The sequence below is a fragment of the Synchytrium microbalum genome, assembly GCF_006535985.1.
Source record: "Synchytrium microbalum strain JEL517 chromosome Unknown SmJEL517_scf0039, whole genome shotgun sequence".
Taxonomy (NCBI): domain Eukaryota; kingdom Fungi; phylum Chytridiomycota; class Chytridiomycetes; order Synchytriales; family Synchytriaceae; genus Synchytrium; species Synchytrium microbalum.
The window spans coordinates 89160-108105 of record NW_022158388.1 but is presented as its reverse complement, the minus strand read 5'-3'; the positions used below and the strand labels follow the sequence as shown (position 1 = coordinate 108105).

The following is an 18946-nucleotide window of genomic DNA, read 5'->3' as shown; positions in this document are numbered from 1 at the left end:
CATTGTGTTGTCGTTTAGTCTACCATCGGCCAGTTACCAGACTATTCACTTTTTCAATGATTTCATTCCACCGATGTTTTGTAACGTCACTTGGCGGAGTCTTTATGAAGGCTGTCAGCCTATCAAACGCTTTCGAGATTGGTGTTTTCACTGGTCGTTGTTGGAGAAGCGATTTCGTGGTTGATGCCTTGGTTTTTTCAAGAGGAGAAGGAGGAAGAAAGTTAGTGAGTAAAAGCTGTAAAGCCATGCGAAAATGCTAGTGAAACTTACGGATGATGGATTTGGTGTGGTCAATTCCAGTTCTGTTTGTGAACTCAGTAGCGACTGTTGAGCAAATAACACATCTGAAGCCATCTTTGTGCGAAATAAATGATATGCAGTTGCTGAGAAGATGGCTCCTCCCACGGATGATCCGATGAATGACATGGTTTTATGGAATGGAGCTGGAAAAGCTGGTCAGCACCTTTGAATTTAAAGGGAGGAGGAAGGATTATACAAGAACGTAGCGTTGGTAGCCTGAGCCTATCCGGAACGAGTAAAAGAAGTTTTCATTACGAGAATTCTAGTACGATCGAGTGAGAACGTTACAGATTCGACCAGAGAAGGAGTTGTAAAGTGGGAATGAAAAATTCAGAGTCACGTAAAAGATCACGTCGATTAAAGAAGTGTGAGGCTTGTTCTACGTGTATTCGAGCTCGTATACTTCCGCTCAGATGCAGTTGACTCTACTACCCCTTTCTTTTGAACTTGTTTGGTTTTTCGTTCGCTGAATCACAACCACTTACTCTTCTGTTGTCGTTGCCGTTCGAGCAGGGAGTAAGAAACAGAGGTAGGCATAGTTTAGTTAGGTTGCCAGTACATAGATATACGTACCATCGGCTCTCCCCTCTACATAATCTTATTGGCATTCGAAAACTTTGCTAATTGTCCCCCCTTGCAAAGGTTAGCAAACTCAGATACCAAACTTGTTGTCTTGCCCATGAACAAGATATAGTGGCTATTTTTGCTAGAAATCATCCATTGGATACCGCAACACATCAAAGAAACCATGCAAAATAATGCAGGAGAGACTGTCGTGGCGGTGGCATCCTCAACTGGATCAAATCTTCAAATCTCTACAGCTCCTCCCACCATCACTGGCTCAATGGCTGCTGTCAGAGAGGTATGTGCTCTCAGCATTTCTCCGTTTTGTGCCCTATATTCACATCTGGAGTCGAAATTTCCACTCTTGGTGCAACAAAATCGAGGAAACTTTAAAATCATACAAAAACAACCCTTGATCGAGTCAAGACAAGGCGAGAACTGAAGTGGAAACTAACCTACTCATGCATATAGTGGCTGAAAACTACTCCATCTCCTGGTAGCAGCAATGATGAGGAAGAAACACCCACAACCACTGATGTCGCAGCTGAACAGGAAGCTACAGCAAGAGCTCTACCTGGATCATGGCCAACACGACCCATTCCATCACCATCAATCTCAATGTCAAATCACAGTCCACGAGAGCTCGCATCGTCTCCTCCGATCGCTAGACTCCCCGCCGATACACCGTCAGGTCACTCCGATTCCATAGACATTGTCGCTCGAGATACCACAACACCCACTACATCAACTGTGATCAGTGGCTCTCCAGGAACACCTACGTCGACAGAAACCATCTTGAGACGAAAGGCATCGTATAGGGACGCTGCGGACTTGATTGCACATGCTGGAACAGGTGATTCAACTATAATACGAACACCATCAGTCAGCAAGCCTGTGACTGCTACTCGACAGCCAAGTCAGAAGTCAGCTAGTAGTGCAGCCAAGCGACAAAGTAGTATAGTTGCTGCTGTAGGTGAAACTATTGATGATGCGAGTATCGCCGACATATCAGCTGCTGGTGAAGCCAAACAACCCAAAGCACCAATAGAAAGAGCCAATAGAGATCTACCAACTCTTCCCGCAAACATAGAATCACCACCTGATGCTGCAGCTTTGGCTGCATCATTAGCTTCCAAAGTCAACTTGGCACGACGATTATCAGCTTCTCAGCCTGAACGTTCAGCATCGCTGCTGGCAGCTGCTGCTGATCAAGATAGTAGTGGCGTTGCAGTGGGGATTGCAGCACAGCAAACATCAACAACAGTGTCACCATTGACTGCATTAAGACCTGAAGCAGTCAACCTCTTTTCGGCATTGGGACCACCACCAAGGAGGAGCTCTGCCGTCGCATCCATCAATATAAACAATAATGTCGTTTCCATCAATAATATTCCAGATGGTAGCCTTCACTTGACTCAAGCAGCTGCCGTCATGGAAAAACTGGATAGTAACGATACTCAAAAGCAAATACCATCTACCATTGCATCATCATCAAGTAATAGTAATAATGATAATATAATCACAGCAGCATCATCTTCATCAACACTTATCCCACCTGAGATGGTACCAACACCAAGCAGTAGCAGTAGCAACAGCAGTGCTCCAGCATCACCAGCCACGACTGTAAAAGTTGCCAATTTGAAACCATCCACATCCAATATTTCTAGTAGTATTAGCGACTACAATGCAGTAGCTCCAACTTCTCCTCCCGGTGCTCTGAGCAACCCACCATCACCCAATCTATCATCATCTGCTCGTGGATCTGGTGAGCGATTGAGAGGTCGTGATGTCAAATCGCCACATCGACAATCGATTATATCGGATGTTGATTCTGTGTCTGGGTGAGTCGTGCTATTATCGTTATTAGACAGGTTTTGTTTAGTTGAAGAGTGTTATAATTTAAGAGAGGACAAACGAGAGAGACGTGTTCACATCTATCATTATGAGAACCGAATCATTGTAAATTAACCACATTCTCAATTAGAATGGAGTCACTGATCGGAGACTTGGCAGCTTCAGTCTCTGTATCAGATTCTGAAGAAGGAGCCCTATCAGAATTGGATCCCTCAGATGCCTACTCACTATCCTCAGCTACATTGGGTACACCATCACTACCAGAACGTATGGACTTGATGAAGGCTCGAGCACGTAAAGCCAAGACAAAAGAATCACAATTCGAAGGTGCCAAATTCATTGTCGAAAATGTACAGAATCTACCCAAAATCGACCAAAAGGCATACTGTGAAGTGGCAGTCAAAACCTTGAAAAAGTTATCTCAACAACAAATGGCGGAAGCACAATATGCTCTTGCCAATTTATATGTATCGGGAATCCCAGGCTTTGAAGAACGTCATGAGCCCAATTATGAAAAGGCAGTCTCGTTGTATGCTTCAGCAGCCAAGCAGAATCATGCTGAAGCGCTCTTCCATTTGGGTCTGTGCTGTGAGAATGGTGTTGGAACTAGGCAATCATATGCTCGTGCCGTAACTTATTATCGAAAAGCCGCTTCCAGGTAGGAATCGAAGTAGTCTGTTTGGTGAAAACTGGTGTTGGATGTTGCCTCATGAAAGCATGCTTTTTTGCATGCTTCTAATACTCACACAATGAAATCCATTCGCTCCTAGCAACCATCCAGGTGCCATGTTCCGTTTGGGTATGTCCATGCTTAGAGGTGAATTAGGTCAGGCCAGGAACTATCGAGATGGTGTGAAGTGGTTGAAACTATCAGCCAAGTATGCCACTGCCAAATATCCGCAAGCCCTTTATGAGTTGGCTTTATTACACGATCGTGGTGTAGCCCATGTAGTATTCCGAGACCACGATTACGTTATAGAATTGTTGACCAAAGCTGCTGATTTGGGTCATGCACCAAGTCAATTCAAACTTGGAGAGACATACGAGTACGGGCATTTCGGTGTTCGTGTTGATCCTGGTGCCAGTGTGTACTTTTACTCATTGGCTGCTGCTCAAGGGCATCTAGAGGTATGTTTTGGAATAGCGCTGTGTGTTCTTTGTCGACGATACCGTCTTTTTTTTTGCTTCGTTGGGTAATTCGATGATGGACGTATGCTTACGAAACATTCTTTTCATTAGGCCATGTTTGAACTAGGAGGCTGGTATTTGACAGGAGCCAACGACTCTGAAACAGGCTTTCATCTCGATCAATCATATAGTGAGTCCATGCGATGGGTAGCTCAAGCAGCATCACAAGGTCTACCTCGCGCCTTGTTTGCTATGGGATACTTTTACGAAAACGGTATTGGTGTTGAACCAGACACGGCACAAGCATGGGTATGGTATGAACGGGCAGCACAAAGTGGTGACCCGAAAGCTGTCAAAAAGATGATAGAACGACCCTCCGTAACACGACCATCAGTTACATCACCACCTACTACAACCACATCATCTTTATCACCTCTACCATCAGAACGCAACAAGTCTGGTGGTGGTAGTAGTAGTGGGATTGGTTTATTACGTCGATCCAGTATCAATGTATCAAACAACACTCTGGTCGCCACTACGAATAGTAATAATAATAGTAGTAATACTGGGGCTACGTCTCCTCCACAAGCAACAAGTCCTGCTTTGAACAAGTCTGGTGTAAAGATGGCTGATTTGAGGGGTATTGGATTGGAAGGTGGACGACGAGCTAGTCGATGCTCAGTAATGTGAGAGGGGGTGTGAGAGAGATGTGTGATAGAGGTTGAAAGTAGAGGGGAAAGCTTGAAGGAGGTGGTTGTTGGTGGTGGTCATTGGATGATAACAAGAAAAAAGGATGTAAAACAGATGCATAATGCCAATCGTTAGCTCAAACCCATAATAAGAACATCATTGTGCAAAAACCGATTAGGTTTAAGTGTTTAAGTTTGGTCGGTTTTGGGTAGTTTATGGGCATTTTGGTATTGAGCGGTTTTACATTTTGTTTACTGCAGTAAGAAAGTAGTATTGAATATTCGGCTCTTTATGTTTGATACCTCTTTATTTCTTTCCTCGCTTTAATTCCTCTTCGGTTAGATGCTTGAGTTTCTCCTAAATAAATTGTGCGAAGGTGATCAAAATGCGTACAAAAAAAGATGATCGGATCCTGAAGCAATGGATACCTTGTCCAAATCACGGAAGTATTTCTCTTCGATAGCTGCTTGCTTTTTACTATTGTCAAACACAAAAGTAAATAGCTTAGTCAATGTTTTTGAAAGGCCAATGCGCAGAGTTTTTATACACCAACCTGAAACTTCCTCCAGATGCCTTGACACTTCCACCAAGGCCTGAGCTAGGTTGAATGTGTTCAGGTTCTTCGGCCGTCTTTGCTGCAGGTTTTGCAGATGGTGGTGGTGTTGTTGATTTGGGAGCTGAGGCTGCTCCTGGATGGCTTTTCTTGTATCTATAGCGGATGTTTTGTGGTTGGAGTTAGTTGATACGACCAAAAACACAGTCAAGCAGTTGGTTGTAGGTTGGTACTAACTTTGCTTCTTCAGCTTCGAATTTCTTGAGCTGGTTGAGGACGAGATAGGAGGGTAAGACTGAGCGCAAAAATAAGAGCAAAAGACGTAGATATAGGGTTTCGTTGTGGTTGTCTTGAAACAAACAACGCTACCAAACACTTACAGCTTCCTTTTCATGGTCGTGGACGTATTTTTCCTCTTCGTAAGACTCCTTCTTTCTGAATATACACGAATCGATATTGACGTTAGCTTTTTGACAAGGATACAAACAGGTGTAGAGACTGATGTTGGCAATATGTACACACGACATTTTTTGATGTTGCGAAAGTGCATGGAATCAAGACCATAGCAACATCAATCCAATACAGGTTCAGGCTACAATATAGCAACAGAATAATTTCGACATTACGTACGCGAAGGACCCTCCTCCAGCTTTGATGTTTCCATTGAAGCGCACCGCTACTAATCGGTGAGCATTTGTGGTTTTCAATGACAGTGATCTGGCAGACGCTGCTAGTCGAATGGCGCTGCTCATGATGTGCCGTTCGTTTCGTCGAGAACTTGGTGCTTGCTTGTCTTTTGCCCTGTCGTTGAAACTTTGTCAGAGTTTGTCACGATGTTCAAGCGCAAGGCGAGTTAATGTATTAAAAGAAGCGTGGCTGACGACGATTGAATTTTATTTATATATTACAGTAAACGAGCCGCAAATATATCAATTGTCGCAAAACTCCACGTCAATACTTTCCATAAGTTTCGTACAGCAGTTTCGCAAGAGCTCAACGTCCACGAGGGCATGAGGGTGTACGTTAGCCGTACAATGCCAAATACCAAGCCCCCAATTTGTGATTCGAATCGGCTCGCAGTGCCGCACAATTCCACTGTTCGAAACTGGGTTGTTTGTTGTCATTGCACGGCCGTTCTCACTAATGTCAAACCTTTCTCGAGGCCGAATCAAGAGTGCCAAGTCGATTCGTTGTGGAGATTGGAGACTGTTCTCCTAGTAAACGGTGTATTGGTTGTTTGTTTTTCGTCTTGTCTTCTTCCCAACGCATGCTTCACCGAAAACGGTTGTTGGTTTTTTCGCAAAAGATCCCAAAGCAATCAGACAAGGACATTTCCTCGGATACTATGCTATCATACATCGGTAACGGCCTCTAGACACACGATCTAAAAGAAGCGAACGGGGTCGGACAGATGGTTAAATCAAAGCAGTACCTCAGTCTGCTGCTCACCAGCACATCTTTGCCATTATTATGTGCAAGCCCCGTCACTTCTGCACCACTAGAATATGGATCTCCAATAGCCTCACTCTCACATAGAGTGCATACTCCACCGTCTTCAATGTCGGCAACTACGCCGGAACGTTGGGATCGTGATTTTAGCATTCAAGATCGTGCCCATTACGTGCAGGCTGATACCGTTGATAATGGCATAACAGGATACAAGAGGGCCAAGAGGAGGCTGTCGAGCAGAATGATGGAAACTAGTACAGCCGAAGTAGAGGACATTGTAGGAACGCACCACCTATATAGTGCCGACACTGGTCTAGTCACCCACGAATTCGACTCAGTAGTAAACGGCAATACGACGAGCGGATTCGTATCTCTATTTGAATGTGCTACGGCTGTTACGACGGCTGTATGTACAAAGGCATCCAACTCGTTTCGTAAGGCTGTCGATGTCTTGACGCAGGGAATAGTTATAAGTAGTGGGAGACCGATTTTGGTGCATGGATATTTCCAGCCTAGTGGTGCGATTAGCACGCTTGGATCTGCTTCCGCGGCTAGTTTTTGGACATTGACTGGAGTGTCTGGTGCTGATGACAACTATTGGTATCCACAGGCATTGGCCAAGCAGATGACTAGTGCTAGTTTAGGGTGGTCGGAATGGGGTAAGAGTAAATGGCATGTAGAAGTCTGGTGCAGTCGTTTTCGCACTCGGAAACTTACGCACAACCTCTTTAGACATTGTTGCACATTTTAATCCTGACGCAGGCAACTTTTGGTTTGATGATGACAAGACACCTATTGCCAGTAATCAATATGACTTTTACTACGTGTAAGTCCTTCCACTCATCCTCACTGTTTCAGAGAGACTCACCCAAATCGAGACATTTAGAGCTCTTCACGAATTATTGCACGGGATGGGCTTTATATCAGGCTTTGGAACATATATGCAAACAGGGAACACAACACTACCAGTCCTCACACCAATGCTCAATCTCGACAACTCCACAGGAACAGTCATGTTTCAAGGATTGTATCCAGGTCTCATATTCGACAAGTATCTAACGTCCAACTCGTCTACGTTCGCAACTGCACTGGAAGCTATAAATCTCGGAGTGCAACAAGCATATACAGCCGTTGCTCCCACACCCAGCCCAACAGCAACAGCTAGCGCAAAGGCACTAGTTGCTCGAGCCGTAGTTGCTTCTGCTAAAAAGACACCATCGCCAGCTCCATCTCCCAAACCATCTGCAGATGTCCCGAACCCATCCCTTGCTGCTCCAACCTACGCTCCAAGCGGCACCGCTGCAGCCACTTTGTCTACCACAACGTCAACCGCACTCAGTGCACCGTCACCAACACCAACGATGGGTAAAGTGCCACTAGATAGCTGGCTAACTGCATTTAAAGCCACAAAAGGATATGCTACAGCTGCTAGTTTATATCAAGTAGCTACACAGAGTGATGCTGTGTCGTTCGTATCAGGCCTTGATAATCTGACGCTGCATACATCGTATACTCCTTTCCGAACAGGTTCTTCTATCTCCGTAAGCCCTTCTCTCGAATTATGTGGATTTGATTGACGAACAAATATCTAATGCCACTTTTAATCCCTTTAACAGCACACGGATCAAAAGATGTATACAGACAAAGCTGAATTTCTCATGAGGCCTGAAGCTCAAGCTGGCGTATCATTAACTCAGTTGACTGGTGGACAATTTCCCATAGGAAGTCAAACGTAAGCGTTTGGTGTATATGTGTTTGCAGTCTTTCTCACGAAGTGCTTGTTGAGACTAACTTTTGCACTTCGGTTCACGTTTAGAATGCACGTATTGAAAGCAATAGGATACAACACACGGGAAATCGCTTCTTTTGCTTCTACTTCTTCAGCCCCATCACATCAACATTCCATAACTTGGACCCTGCAATGCATTTGTGTAATCCTGTTACTGCTAGTTGCTCCAGCTGTATATATCTTGTAGATAACTGTTAAATAGAAAAAAGAGCCGAGTTGCATAGAAAATCGCGCGACTGTTGGATTTTGTTGGTGTCATCAGCACACGACGACATTTGACGACTGGTTTGCGCTCTTACCGAAAGTCCATGCCGTTGATTGCATTGAGGTCTTGAAAAAGTGGATCCGTGGATCCTGTAAGTTGTAAGTTGCATGTTGCATCGTGATTATACGCTTCCAGGTGGTCAATCTGCTCATCAAGATATTTGACGGGGCTGATTCACGACTTTATACGTGATTTTCGCTGCAAGTGATCACCGCAGCACGTTCCAGTAGATGATGAGGTAGTGAGAGATACAAATATTGCATTACACCCTTGTCATATGCAACATCCACGCGTCACATCTAATCGCAGGATTTTCCTTGTTACAAGCCACACCACAAGCCACACCGAATTTCTCACAGCAATTTTGGGAGCGCCCATTTGTTCCTTTTTCTTAACCTTTCGCAGGAGTGTATCGACGACATTGAAGTTCTTACTGAGTCTCGATTATTGCTGATTGCAAACAATACTCCAACTACTCTCTAGACCACTGGTTTAGAGGAATTTTTAACTGGCCTTCGGGCCAAAAACTCATTAAATTCAAAAAAAGTAAAACGTTGTGATTTGGTGGTTGTTGTACATGGATGTGACTATGTATTGATGACACATTGTATCTGATGGTATAGATTAGTGTTTTCTATCTTATAATACACTCTCTTGCTCAGCATCTTGACATCAGGTTTACATTTGGTGCAAAATGTTTGAATGTTTGCTGCGAGGGATGAACAAGACGTTAGCGAGGATGGGGAAGATGGATTCCTGTTGAATTATATCATATCATGATAATGGTCGCTTTGCGGATTTCATTTTGGCAGCTAAAGTCCTGTATATCGCGATGAGCTGAGGTCTTGGTTTTGATGATCTGACTTTTGGAAGCGAATCAAGTGGCTAACGAGATTCTCTTCGTCTCAATAACAGTTATATGATCATGTATTCACTATCTATAGTCGTGTAGAGATGGGTAGTTCATGGAAAAACAAACCAAAATATTGAATCTATCGATTTGCTTTAGCCTCATCTCAAGAACAACCTAGATCTCGAGCTCTGAGATATAAATATGGCATCATCGAGTGGAACAAGCATACATCAGCCCGTCAACGATGCTATACAAAGTCGAACGTCGTGTAAGTGCCTGCTGTAGCGACTGATTTTAATGATCAACACATTCTTGAATACCACCGCCGAAACCGGTATTAACGCAGTGAAGATAGCCTTTGTAGATGTAGCTACATCGCATGGACACGGTTTTCTGATTGGCCTGTTGATCGAAACTGCAAATCAGTCGACATCAACACACTTAAAATTGGACAGACCCATCTTCCGAGACCCAGATGTAGCTGAATATGTAGACTCTCTAACAGCTCAAACATTATCATCTCTATTATCGCTACCTGCCAAACTGGCCTCTGAATCTGCATCAGTCGATGCACAATTATCAGAGCTGGCGTACTCGGAATATAAGTCATTTCTGACTTCATCGACGTGTGAAGAGGATGTATTGCGTGGATTTGATAATTTAGATTCACATCTCGAGAAGCTGGATGCTTCCTTCCCGTCGTTGGAGGCATCTTGTAATACCTTTTCGGAGAATGCGACTTCTACCATTCTAACCCAGAAGGCTGTATATGCTACACTGCTCAATAAGCATGGTAAATTACTAGAATTGCTTGAAATACCACAATTAGCTGAGACGTTTGTAAGATCGGGGTATTATGAGGAAGCTATGGACCTGTATACATACGTCATGAGATTGTCTGCTCGACATCCGCAGTCAAAACTGATAATAGGTATAGGTGAAGAAGTAGAAACTATTAAAAGGACCATGGTGCAACAACTGGTCAAACTGTTGAGTGCCAATGTCAAACTGCCACTCTGTATTCGAGTAGTTGGTTACTTGAGGAGACTGTCAGTGTACTCGGAAGTAGATTTACGTATTCTATTTTTACAGCAACGTGATGCCTTTCTACGAAGCATGCTGCATGAACTCAATGGTGAACGAGACTCGGGAGAGTTTTTACGCCGATACATAGAAATATCTAGAGAGTACTTTTTTGATATAGTAGCACAGTATCGAGCTATATTCTCGGATACCCCGATATCAACCTCATCGTCACTACCACCATTAACACCAACTACACCTAGCTCGCTCTATGGTAGTTCGCACGGAGAAGGAGAAACGCAAACATCTACAAGTACCATCTTATCGTCATATGCTGCACATGCTGTATCAACTCTAGTAACCATGCTAACAACGCACCTGGCCAATATACGAGATACCTCACGGCTATCATCTCTATTGACGCAATGTATGTATTATGGAATGTCACTAGGTCGGGTCGGCATCGATTTCCGTATGGTAGTAGGTAAATTATTTGAAGATGCCGTGCAACGGATTATAGAAGATGAAGTAAATGCAGGTGTAGATCGATTTGAACGTATGATCCAAGACTTGGGTGAGAAGGGACTGACTACAAAGACTGCAGTTGCCTCCACTACCAGTGATGGAAAGACTGGAACATCTAGGCCATCCACTACTCCTCCTGCCTCATTATTAAGTCATCCACCGTTAGCCCATTTAATTAATGCCTACTTTGCCGCATATAATCAACTTCGACTTTTGGCACCCATGTCTCTCATAAAACCTATAAGCAGCCTAGTAAACGACTCGTTGATCTCGTGTGCGGGGCTCTTGGCTAAATTCGGGGATGAACGACGGTCCAAATGGACTATCGAAGAACGATCTGCACACCATATAGTATGCAAGGCCTTTATGGATGGTGTTGCCTTGCCAGCAAAAGCTGGGTTGGAACTTGTGTACAAGGATCGTAATGTCGCTATTGAACTTGAAAACGTGGCATCAAAAATGGGTAGTTGGGGTAAGGATCAACGGCCTTCTGCAGCATCAGCAGTCTCGCACGAACATAAAGCAGTGGTGAAGGAGGAAGTCGTTGTGCGAGAGGAAATACCTGAAAGTAGAGTAGTTAGCATTGATGAACCCGTGACAAATGAGGTGTCCTGGACAGAAAGAAATAGCATAGACAAGCCATCAACTACTCCAACAACCACAGGTACTACGGTTACAGAGAAGGCGTAAAGGCAACGACGAGATTTGCAATATAATCGAGCACCTGTATAATTTAGCTCGTACATTAAGTAATATAATCTATGTAGCTTAAATTTTGGCTAATGGTTGCGGTCCTCCAATTCCAACCAGTTCCAACTGTCTAGATATAGCCAACAATCTATCGTTTTCGTCATATATCTCTGCGTCTGATTCTGCCTTACCGGAAATCTACAAACGAAACTTATCAGTCCAAAGAACAAAAAAACCACAGGATTTTCCACCCGCAAGACTGCCTGAAATTGGTAAACCACAGTCAAACTCACCAAGTAACGAGAGAACATCTTCACTTTAACCCATTTGGTTCCTGGAGTTGGCTTTTGCCTGAACTGAATGTGAAGACTACACACAGGAAAGGGTGTGAGTAGACTCTCGAATACATTCACGCACAACAGAAACACATACTCCATGGTTGGTAAAGCACCGAGCCCAATATTATCCATAATGTTCGTACCAAGGAGCATCATTATAGGTACAAGCACGTCTGAAGCAAAGGCCACTGACAGTAGATCCTGAGGTCTGTCATCCTTAAATTTCATGACTTGGTTCCTGAGAAGCGTCGCTGGAGCCTCCTTCCGCGTCTTGTCCCACGGTGTTGCAGGGTCAGCTTTAACATCTACCTGGTATTTCAGCTGATTTGGTGGTGGAAAATAGCTTTTCTCCAATTCAACACAGTCGGACGGGCTAGGCACGGGCGGTGATGCTATATCCAGTAACTTGGTGGCACCCTTTTCCTGATCAATGTCTCCACAAGTACATACTCCATACAAGAATGGCGTCTCTGGCTGGCCAGGTTTCGCTACTTGCATCAGTGTTATCGAGCATGTTGATATCATCCGTCCAGGTTTGATTTCAGATACAATTGCTGTGAAGGGCTTGGAGACTTCTGAGACTCGTAAGAACCAAACTGATGCTGAGAGCACGTCTGGGTGCTTTCCATTGTAAAACTTGAGTCCAACGTTGCAGATGACAGCTGCCAAGTAGCCCCCATGAGGTGATCCACCGTTATACCACTACGAGATGAAAATTTAAAGTCAGAAATGCATATGCGGTGAGCAAAGGTTGGTATTTATGCCCGCCAAAAGTGCATCGTGCGATTTCCATGAAGTCAAGCTTAAGCTTACCTCGGGACTCACAACGCCAGAGTACTTTGCAGCGGTTTTAGAGAGTTCGACTTCTGTTACTGCTATTCCTCTATCAAATGCATAGGCCATGATCTCGGTCTTCTGCTGATGACGTTAAAACGTTTAACACGACAACGACAATCACTCACGACTTGCTAGCTATTAAGCCTTTGACAAGCTCAAAGAAGAGTTGCCTGAATTTTGACACGTGAAAGCTTCAAAACTGTACGTGATTCCTTCAATGATTACGTCCGATCCAAAGTAAAGTTGAATGGTCCAAGTCTCCCATTGGTCGCAGTTGCGCAATCTGATAAAGGGCAGTAGGTGAAGCTGACGTAGAGCATAAAAAGAGTTCAAGATATAGGTACGAGTAGGAGATTCGTTGACTTTGTTTGCTCACTTGCTTTGACCACAAACTCACAATTCTCTCAAGTTAGAGAACCACGATTACACCAATGGCAGAATTCCCATATACATCGGTCGTTCGTCACATATTAACTGGAGAAGCACCAGCAGTAGTGTCAATCCACAGATTTAGGTCGTCATTCTCTCCACTGACCAAGCTTTTGGAATTGGATAATGAGACATGCCGAAATTCACCACCGATACCGAGGTTGATGACATGGCTAGACTTGGACAGGCCAGCCTTCTATTGCCATACTACAGGAACTTTCGATTTGCTATGTTTGCTGTGCGGGCTGTCACGGGTGTCAATGCTCAAAATCATTCCTTTGCTCCTGAAGCCTCAGTTCGACGAGATAAAAGATCACATCTACAGGGACGGATTTCAGAGACTGGTTGTAAACCATTCTCAGGCTAGAGAACTGATTAGTAAACTCCGTGGCATTGGAGAGGGTGTTAGAGTTAGAGCAATCCAGCTTCTCAACGAGCATGAACAGAAGGTACCTACACCTCTTTCGCTTTTGACTTGATGTCTGATATTTGTGAGTTTTGTAGGTTCCAACGAGCCAGCAAAGGATACAATGCGTAACTGGGGCTGTTGAAGACGCGGATAAGGAAAGCAACCCTGAACCACCCGTACCAAAACGACTGTCTCTGGGTGGGGAAAGGCCTCCACCAGACCCACCAGGATCTCCTTTTGAAAGTCCCAAAGAGGTGCATTCTGCAAAGCTGTCTCCTGAACAGAAAGAGAAGGAGAAAGAGTTGATGATTTTGGAGCATGTTCTCTTCTTGGAGGTAAAAAGCATCCCAGCACTCGGCGCCTAGCCGTCAGCAGTAAGCTCATGACGTTTTCTCCGTAGCGTATAAAAGATGTAAGGAAACTTCGAGCTTCCAAGATGTAGAAAATCGCGACTGATTGACTGATTCTTGTTTTTGTGTGTGATTCCATAACTGTTTTTGAGAATTTACTATACAAACAAAACTAAATATATATAACTAGTACTAGTATACTCAAGCTTGGTATTACATGGTTGGCGCAGGCTGTTTCTTATTATATTTCGTGCCGAAACTTCCTAATGACCGTTCAAGAGACCTTACGGGCACGGATCTCCTCATAGAGTTCTTTAGCGACGCTGTACGAATTGAACGAGCGTGTCGCCCTTCCATTGCGGGTGTCAGAGAAGCTGCAGCTGGGTCGGATGTAACTAAAGAGAGAGGAAACACTCCGGATTTTCTTAGCCGAGGAGAGTACCCATAGCACCATCCATCGCCATATGAGATGCTATGTACGTGATTTGTCAGAAACATCTAAACCATACGACGTAAATATAAACTTTGCATACCTTATATAAACGGTGTCTCCAACGTCCAGTTCAAGCTCATCAAACTCTGTTGGCTCGAACGCAATAACACACGTCATCGGAATAGCTCCAACTGGCACTGGAGAAGCATAGTCCGGTTCTGATCCTACGTATGTGTTGTGTGTTCCAGATCCTTCATTCCCACTTGACGCTTGATGACTAGATACTGCTCCCTCCGACGACGAGAGGGAGTTTGCACGGGCATAGTATTCCTGTCGCATTTCAGGCGTGTCCGGTTTGTCGTTTGTCAGAGAATATTGTCTACCTCTCGACCTCATGTACACTATGCCCGACAGGAAAATGACGACGGCTGATACAGACCCCAAGACAATACCTACAATAATACCAGCACTTAAACTTGGTGCGCCTCCACCACTATTACTGCTGTTGCTGATACTACTATTGCCACTTGACATCACTGATACAGCTGGAAGTCCTGACGGTGCCGGCGCCGTCGAGTCCAACCGTGTAGCCAGTCCAAAGCGAGCACCAGCAAAATCGAATACAGAATAGAACGAGGATAGGAACTGTGATCCTATTATGAGATAGTCGGTCGTAGCATTTTGAAATATCAGAAAGCATTGTCCGGCAGAGGTGAAGGTATAGTCGCTACCGCGAAGCGTGTATGAGTTGTTGCCAATCGTGACAGCTATGGATGGGAAATTCGATATGTTTGTGCATGCTACTTGGAAGGTAGTTGGCACAGACGGGTACGACTGGGCATTTGTAGCATTTACAATAGCATTAAAAGCTACAACTGGTATAAAGAAGCGCGCAACGGATGTTGCGACGTTCGCCTGATATGGTACTCCCGTTAGAGGATTAGAAGGGATGAGATTGCTACCTCCACTAATCTGGATTCCGTTGACTTGGATTAGCCAATATCGGTTGGTTGCGTCTATTGGTAGTAACGATGTCCTAAGTAGAAAATCAACGCTTAGATCATTTTCTTCAAAAGGGCAAACGCTCGCAGATAAAAACAACATGTTGACCAATAAGACAATTGCTAACATACCATTGGACAGTTCCATTAAGTTTAGTAGAATCTACACCACCAAATGATGCTTGTGCGTACGTTCTAGATAGTCCGACAGAACAGCATGTCTTGCCACCTGTAATATTATACCAGAGTCCTACTACTTGCGCATCCAACACACTCTTCAAAGCCCCGAAGATCGTGTATGAATCTGTAGACTCAAAATTCAGCATAAAGATATGGGCCCGAAAACTCGAAGCAATGCTTACCATCTGCGGTTCCAAGCGGGGCTGGCAACGAGAAATCTAGGAAAACGAACGGGTCACAAAACCTCGCATTTTCTCTCTATTCGAGGACTCAAACTCACATCCGTCTCCAGAGCCTAGTGATGCAGTACTGGCAATCGTCGTAGCGCTGCCAAGTAGAGTATTGGGAACACTAAATCCGAACAAACTCAAAGTATCGGTCCCAAACACCAAAGTGGCCGAGTCTCCAGAACCATTCGAGTCAAAAACGATGGAGGAGATTGTGGAAGGCTGGTACGTTGAAGATTTGCTGGAAGAATAGCCCGTCAACCCGACACAGTTCGTAGAGCTACACGTGGCAGATCGAACCCAAGAGTAAGTCGGTCCAGTGGCCAAGAACAGCTGTGGGTACGTGCAAGCTTTGAGTTCGGTACACTGAAAAGCCGAAATTAGATCACAACTGGCTCACATTAAAGACTTGCACGGGTGTTCCAAACCCAACTTGAATGTAAGGCTAAGGTTGGTTTGGGTTAGTTCAGCACTTTAAGCCCAGAGAAGAAACATGACTCACTACTCCAAGATCTGTTGTCAGACCAGATGCACTGGCCACTTTGTTTTCGGATGATACATCGTTGGTTTCGCCCAGTGGAACACTATCGTCGAAAAATGAGAATAGATGGGTTTAAAAAACTTTTTGAACTTGGGCTTACTGATATACGGCACATCTTGCTACCAATGAGCATCCAAATATGATAAGCAACAGCTCCAAAACAGGCCTATTCATCGTTGCGTTGAGACGTCAAAACTGGATGGCTTAGTTTTTTGAAGCTTTTTAAAATCACAGTTCCGATTCAAAACGAACAGGAGATCCTGTGGTGTACACACGTAATCCCAGGCTAGTACCTCTTGAGAGACACATCCAGTAGTGTATCAGATCAAAAAGGTACGTGAAACGCACTAAACACACTCATAACGGTCGAAGAACTGAACCGAATCATACGTCACCTTATTACAACACTCGAATCCGTATCAAATATTGACAAGAGAATCGATCTGCAAGGCATTCCAGAGTTGTATTCACCGTACTGTAGAAAATCCAGTATTTCCAACATCTCTTGTTGTTTCCAGTAGATTCAACATGCGATCGCTCATCCTTCTTGCTGCATTCTTGATCGTTAACACTCTTGGAGCACCCGTATTTTCGCCCAGAGAACCATATATTGCTATTCTGAAATCTCGGTTCTCGAACGAACCACTCTCCAACAACCTCCAACTTGGTCGAGTCGCACGTTCCTACGAATCATTGCTGGATGATGCATATGATGCTCGTCCATTTGCACTCGATGTCCATTCGGTGAATACAGACGCTGATTACAAGGTTGCTGCTCATCACTTTGCAAATGCCATGTTGCGTTTGTGTGTACAGAGGCCAGCCATTCCAAACGCAGCACTACATGGATTCACCTTCACAGCTACACCACAAGAAGCTGCACGAATAGCTGCACATGAATATGTATCGTATGTTGAACGTGACCAAATCATGACGATCAATCAAAACCACCCAGGATACACATTCAAGCAACCAAATCCTCCTTCTTGGGGTTTGGATCGTATCGATCAAAGACGACAGGAAGATGACCAAGTATATGAATATCCACAAACAGCTGGCGCAAGTGTGACGGTCTATGTCATTGTAAGCAGTAATTTTCTCGTATGTCCAAAGCGAACATACTCACTGGATGACTTTTAGGACACTGGAATTCAAGTAAATAGCTCTGAATTCACTGGTAGCAATGGAACTAGAGCTTTTTGGGGATCCAATGTACTGAATGATTCAGATTCAGCAAATAACACTGTGAGTTTATGATTTTGATACGTTCGGTCAAATCAAGTCAAGCCACCTGGAATCTAATTTACAGGACGACAATGGTCATGGAACATTCGTGTCTGCCATTGTTGGAAGCAACACATACGGTGTTGCGAAGAATGGTAGATATCAAGTGTTTGCATCATCATGCACCTCAATTTCACCAACAATCCCCTTGCAGTTACTTTGATTGCAGTCAAAGCACTAAATGCAGAAGGATCTGGAACATCAAGTGGTCTGATTCGTGGGTTGGAATTTGTTCTTGGTGCTTGGAACTCCTCTCGAAATGCCAGTATCATCAAGTTAGTGCTCGTGTGCGTTGTCGTGCTGAGTCAATGAGTCCAATTGAAACGTAAAAGCAGCATCTCTGCAGCTTCCCCAAGTTCCAGAGCAATAAATACTGCAACGAATGTGGTTTCCCATTTAGGCATCCCAGTAGTGGTATGTTGTTTCGAGAAGACTTCGTTGTCAAAATAATGCCTCACACTTCTCAACACCAATAGGTGGCAGCTGGGAATAGTGCGCAAGGTATGTTGTTTTAGAAGACTTGTTTCAGATAGTCAAATAACACTTCTCGTGCCCAGACGCTTGTCAATACTCTCCAGCAGGTGCTGTTGCCGCCGTTACTTGTGGAGGTACTGACAAAGCGGATCGTATATCCACATTCAGCAATTTTGGATCTTGTGTTGATATCTTTGCACCAGTAAGTCCAGCGCCACAACAGGATTCAGGATTGTCAGACTGCAGCACGAATCTTTTAAATAGGCTACCAATGTCACGTCTTTGGGACTTGATGGTCGCCCAAAAACTGCATCAGGCACATCGTTCGCTTCACCTTACACCACAGGAAGTCTTGCATTGTATTGGAGTGTAAATACGTCACTCCCTATGACAGATCTGCTGAATTCGTTTGGAACCAGGAGCACTCCAAACGTGGTGCAAGGAATCAACTTCTTCTCCAACACACCAAACAGGTTTATATATAGTCTGCCTCCAATTGTAGACAGAACAGATCCATGAAAGCTGTATATTTCCAGAATTGACGTACGAGTTGGTAGTTTTGGATGTTTGCTCAAAATATAGTGTATTCTTGACTTTGCATGAAACAATTGTGTGGTCAAATCATATCACATAGTTCGAAAGTGTGCTCAGAACAAACATCACTGTGCAAATTTGGCTCGTTCCTTACTTATTTTGTGTCGGAAATTTTTCTGTCGTTTTTGTTTTCCAATCAAACAAGCAAAGTCGTGCATATATAGAG

The 18946-nt window shown here is 44.2% G+C and overlaps 4 protein-coding genes across 4 annotated transcripts; 3 read left to right on the top strand and 1 right to left on the bottom strand.

Annotated features, from left to right (window-relative positions):
• Positions 1–19: 19 nt before the first annotated feature.
• On the bottom strand, positions 20–426 carry SmJEL517_g04963 (uncharacterized protein; the record flags this gene model as incomplete). The annotated part of the gene is made up of 2 exons (XM_031170891.1): positions 20–187; positions 271–426. 2 exons carry the CDS (start codon positions 424–426, stop codon positions 20–22), a joined length of 324 nt encoding a protein of 107 aa, XP_031023145.1.
• Positions 427–1048: 622 nt separating this feature from the next.
• Positions 1049–4577, top strand: SmJEL517_g04962 (uncharacterized protein; the record flags this gene model as incomplete). The annotated part of the gene is made up of 6 exons (XM_031170890.1): positions 1049–1162; positions 1336–2705; positions 2849–3376; positions 3489–3846; positions 3958–4527; positions 4575–4577. The coding sequence occupies 6 exons, from the start codon at positions 1049–1051 to the stop codon at positions 4575–4577; spliced, it is 2943 nt and encodes a 980-aa protein (XP_031023144.1).
• A 5165-nt stretch (positions 4578–9742) lies between these two features.
• Positions 9743–11683, top strand: SmJEL517_g04961 (uncharacterized protein; the record flags this gene model as incomplete). The annotated part of the gene is made up of 1 exon (XM_031170889.1): positions 9743–11683. One exon carries the CDS (start codon positions 9743–9745, stop codon positions 11681–11683), a length of 1941 nt encoding a protein of 646 aa, XP_031023143.1.
• A 5273-nt stretch (positions 11684–16956) lies between these two features.
• Positions 16957–18705, top strand: SmJEL517_g04960 (uncharacterized protein; the record flags this gene model as incomplete). The annotated part of the gene is made up of 8 exons (XM_031170888.1): positions 16957–17511; positions 17569–17673; positions 17738–17807; positions 17867–17977; positions 18113–18126; positions 18189–18213; positions 18270–18388; positions 18451–18705. 8 exons carry the CDS (start codon positions 16957–16959, stop codon positions 18703–18705), a joined length of 1254 nt encoding a protein of 417 aa, XP_031023142.1.
• Between the last annotated feature and the right edge of the window lie 241 nt (positions 18706–18946).